Source organism: Lolium perenne, chromosome 3, assembly GCF_019359855.2.
Source record: "Lolium perenne isolate Kyuss_39 chromosome 3, Kyuss_2.0, whole genome shotgun sequence".
NCBI classification, from domain to species: domain Eukaryota; kingdom Viridiplantae; phylum Streptophyta; class Magnoliopsida; order Poales; family Poaceae; genus Lolium; species Lolium perenne.
Genome location: NC_067246.2, coordinates 13,291,312 through 13,295,222, shown reverse-complemented (window position 1 = coordinate 13,295,222; position 3,911 = coordinate 13,291,312). Strand labels below are relative to the sequence as shown.

The window sequence follows — 3,911 nt, the reverse complement described above, 5'->3', positions numbered from 1 at the left end:
CCATGAAAGGTGCACCATCACGGAAATCGCTGTAGATGGCGAACCGATTTCTCCCAAGGCTCACGCAAAAAAGTTTGTAAGTCAATGCGGAGTTATTGTTAGGGACACCATCCCGATCACCACTCAAGAATGGAAGAAACCTGCAAAGGGGGACGAAGGAGTTACTTATGTCGACACGAGATCCAAAAATCTGATGTTTAGGAAGCTCCTGGTAAATTTCATCTTACCGGAGCCAGCTGACTCTGATAGTGAGAATGACAGGCCAGACCCTGAGGATCCCGAGCTGAATAGCGTACAGCGAAGAGTCAAGAAGTGGGCTCTTAAGAAGATGGCAGTACAGTTCAACGACTACAAGAAGAAATTGGACAACTTCTTTGTCAAGAAAAATAAGACTCCGGATTTCAATGGCCCCTATGAGAAGATAAAAGATCACTGGGAGGCATTTGTGAAGTACAAGACATCGGAGAGGGCAAAGAAAAGGTCAGCCACCAACACTCAAAATGCTGCTAATAAGATGTACTTCCATACCATGGGGCGAGGAGGCTACAAGGCTGGCAGGCCTAAGTGGGAGAAATGGGAGAACGACCTAATTGAAAAGGGGATCCAGCCAGAGGTACTGAAATGGAACCAGCGGTCAAGGGATTGGTTTTACGCGCATGGGGGCACGTTGGACGCACAAGGGCACTGTATATATACACCAAGACATCAGGAAAACCCACTTCCCATCGAAGCCTTTAGAAATGTTGCAAAGGAAGTTGAAGATGGGAAGTTCCGTCCCGAAAGAGAGAAGGACCAGCTCACACGCGCCCTTGGGAATCCTGAACACCCAGGACGAACACGAACCATACCAGGTGGCAAGCCGTGGTGTATTGGGTTTCCTGCAGAAACGAAGAAATATCCCGATAGAAGCCGTCAGAGGAAAAAGGATGTGGTTCAAGAACGCGTTGCTAAGCTAGAGGAGCAAGTGAGGATGATAATGTCAGGCTCAGTCACCCAACCTCAAGCTAATCCGCAGATAGAAGAAGTTGCATTCGATGCTACCGGCCAGGGATCTCAGCGGAAAAGCAGCGTGGCTTCCACGGAGCTGCCGGGTAATGATGCAGATGTGGATCCACATATGGCTCCTCCCTCCCCTGTGGATCCGCATATGGCTCCTCCCTCCCCTGTGGATCCGCAGATGGCTCCTCGCTACCCTGTGGATTATATCACAGAGTCGACACCTTGTGAGCTACATTTCAAAACGATGGGCTACTTAACGCTCAAGGCGGCGATCGGCTATGTCTTACCGCCAGTACCTGATCAAAGATACCACTTCAAACCGGTTCCACATGGCTACGCTGTTGCCGGGGTGGATCAAGTTATGGATGGGTATGGGCCGCTGAGGCTTGACCACCCTGCCGGTGAAGGGGATTTGCTAGAGCTGGGAGAAGCCAAGAACACTACAGTTCTATGGCGAAAGGAATTCATTGTGATTCCAGGTTGGAAGGCACCAACAAGGTCTCCACCGAGCCAGCATTCTCCACCGATGCAGCCGTCTCCAGTGCGTCAGCCTTCTCCGCCGGCGCGTGAGCCTTCTCCGCCGGCGCGCGAGCCTTCTCCGCCGCCGCGTGAGCCTTCTCCGCCGCTGTGTGAGCCTTCTCCGCCGCCGCAGGCCTCCACTCAGTCTAAGAGCAAAAAGCGGACCGCTACGACAATGAGTCATAACCGATCACCGAAACGCAAACAAGAGCCCCTCCGAAGAGTGCCTAAGGTTCCTCCCAAGAGACCTTATGACTATACAGTTGAGGAAAATGCCAAGATCGCAAAGGAACAACACATGAAATCCATGTTTGGCAAGAAAAAGCCCCAGCCTGAGCCCGAGCCAGCTATATCCAAGGAAAAGAAGTTGAAACTGCTGAAGAACCTTCATCAACCTGAGCCAAGTCTTTCATCGAACTATGACCGGTCTATTCGCAAGTCAAATGTGGTAGCAAAAGAGCGGTGGCAAAAAAGTAAGGAAGAAGGGAAACAAGTTCCCCAGCTTGGAACCCAGAAAAACTCGTGCCCCCCGCTCAATGTGTATCCCGATATCATAGACTGCCTTGATCCGACGCTGGTAGCACTATACAAAGACGAGGCAGATGCGAACAATATGAGTATTCCTGAGTACTTAAGCCGCCTCGAATTCATTCAGACGGATGATGTCCAAATAGCATACCAGTACAAGTACGGGCAATCTCTGGTCAGAGCTGAGGAGTTGCCTAATCTATCGACACAACTGCGAAGACTGCATAATTGGTACTTGGATGCATGTAAGGACGGTCAGAACTGGATCATGGTGGCAATCAAAGATGAGCACTACGGGCGAACTGACGTGATGAACATCGAATTTTGTGAATTATTTCAGTTATTCAATCAAGACGCCCTCGACAAATCTCTGCTCAGTGCCTACTGTCTGTAAGTATTATTTATGTAATTAAGTCTCTACCGCGGCTCGTCCATTGCATGCATATAACTATACTCTCACTATATTATGCAGAATGAAGATCCGTGAATGCCGCAAGGGGCAAATCTATGATCTTGGGTTCATTGACCCATATACCGTGAATGGGTATACTGTCGACAACTCTCCCAAGGACACGGAGAATAACTTGGTATATGCCTTAAGGAAAAACTCATACAAAAGGGCAATACTATTTCCTTACAACTTCGCGTGACTGTTACTGTTTTCACACATTAAATCTTTTTCGCTTACTCCATGTGTTAAGTGTAATTGATGAGTTATGCATATATATATGTGTCCGCAGGTTTCACTATATCCTGCTAGTCATTGAACCCGACACCGGAGTAGTAGAAGTCATGGACTCGAAGAGTAAACCCCTTGAGGCGTGGGGGGACATGGCTGATATCCTCCAGAAGGCTTGGACACGGTTCGCGAACAAGTCTCCGGGTTTACGGAATAAAGAGCTTCGAATAAAACCTGTACGGGTAAGTACTACTAGCTAGGTCGCGCATCTCTTTGATTCTAGTTTCAATACCATTATTATCATCCTTGATTATTATTTTGATTGAACTTTGTTCTCGTAAAGTGCTTGAGGCAAGAGGACGGGAATAATTTATGCGGGTTCTACGTTTGCGAGTTCATTCGCCAGAATACCCACCATATGACCAAAATTTTGGAACAACTTGATGTACGTAAACAACATTCATAACTTTATTTTATCACCTTGTGTTTCATTCACATACACATATATATATACTGACCACCGTACCTTCTTGAAATTATTAGATCCAACGGTTGCGGGACGGTCTTCTAGCAACCGAGCGTGTATGGGCAATTCAAGAAGAACTGGCGGGATTCTTACTTGAGCAAGTTATAGCTCCAGACGGAGAACACTATGTGCCCGACATCCAACATTGAATAGAAATTATTTTGAAAGTTGATGTAGACATATATATATGCATGAACGTGTGTCACTTCGATCGATATATGTAATATAATGGTTTCCTATATATATGTGTCTGCATTATATTATAACGTGTTTCGAATGGAGGCAGAGTCTGCCGCGGCAGCGTTTTAGTGTAAATTTCCTGCCGCGGCAGAGTCTGCCGCGGCAGCGTTTTAGTGCAATTCCCTGCCGCGGCAGAGTCTGCCGCGGCAGGGAAGGGCACCAAAACCCTGCCGTGGCACAACCCTTTTGCACCGGTTCGTATTACGAACCGGTGCAAAAGGTCCTCCGCCGGGCGCTCCACAGAGGGCCACGTGGTGCCCCCTTTAGCACCGGTTCGTAACTGAACCGGTGCAAAAGGGGGGGGGCCTTTTGCACCGGATTGTTTGCACCGGTTCACAATCTGGTGCATATGGCCCTAATGAACCGGTGCAAAAGAGCAGTTTTCTACTAGTGGACCAGTACGGTTATCGTGCCATGTCA

The 3,911-nt window shown here is 48.1% G+C and overlaps 1 protein-coding gene across 1 annotated transcript; it reads left to right on the top strand.

The window, feature by feature from the left end:
- Positions 1–1,693: 1,693 nt before the first annotated feature.
- Positions 1,694–3,498, top strand: LOC139837791 (uncharacterized). The gene is made up of 5 exons (XM_071827067.1): positions 1,694–2,436; positions 2,519–2,692; positions 2,787–2,967; positions 3,069–3,170; positions 3,269–3,498. The coding sequence occupies exons 1-5, from the start codon at positions 1,694–1,696 to the stop codon at positions 3,398–3,400; spliced, it is 1,332 nt and encodes a 443-aa protein (XP_071683168.1). The 3' UTR covers positions 3,401–3,498.
- Positions 3,499–3,911: the final 413 nt, after the last annotated feature.

Coding starts and splice junctions, on each gene's coding strand:
- LOC139837791 (XM_071827067.1), top strand. CDS start 1,694: ATGAGTCATAACCGATCACCGAAACGCAAACAAGAGCCCCTCCGAAGA. Junction 2,968..3,068: donor TTCGAATAAAACCTGTACGG/GTAAGTACTACT, acceptor GTTCTCGTAAAG/TGCTTGAGGCAAGAGGACGG. Junction 3,171..3,268: donor AAATTTTGGAACAACTTGAT/GTACGTAAACAA, acceptor TGAAATTATTAG/ATCCAACGGTTGCGGGACGG.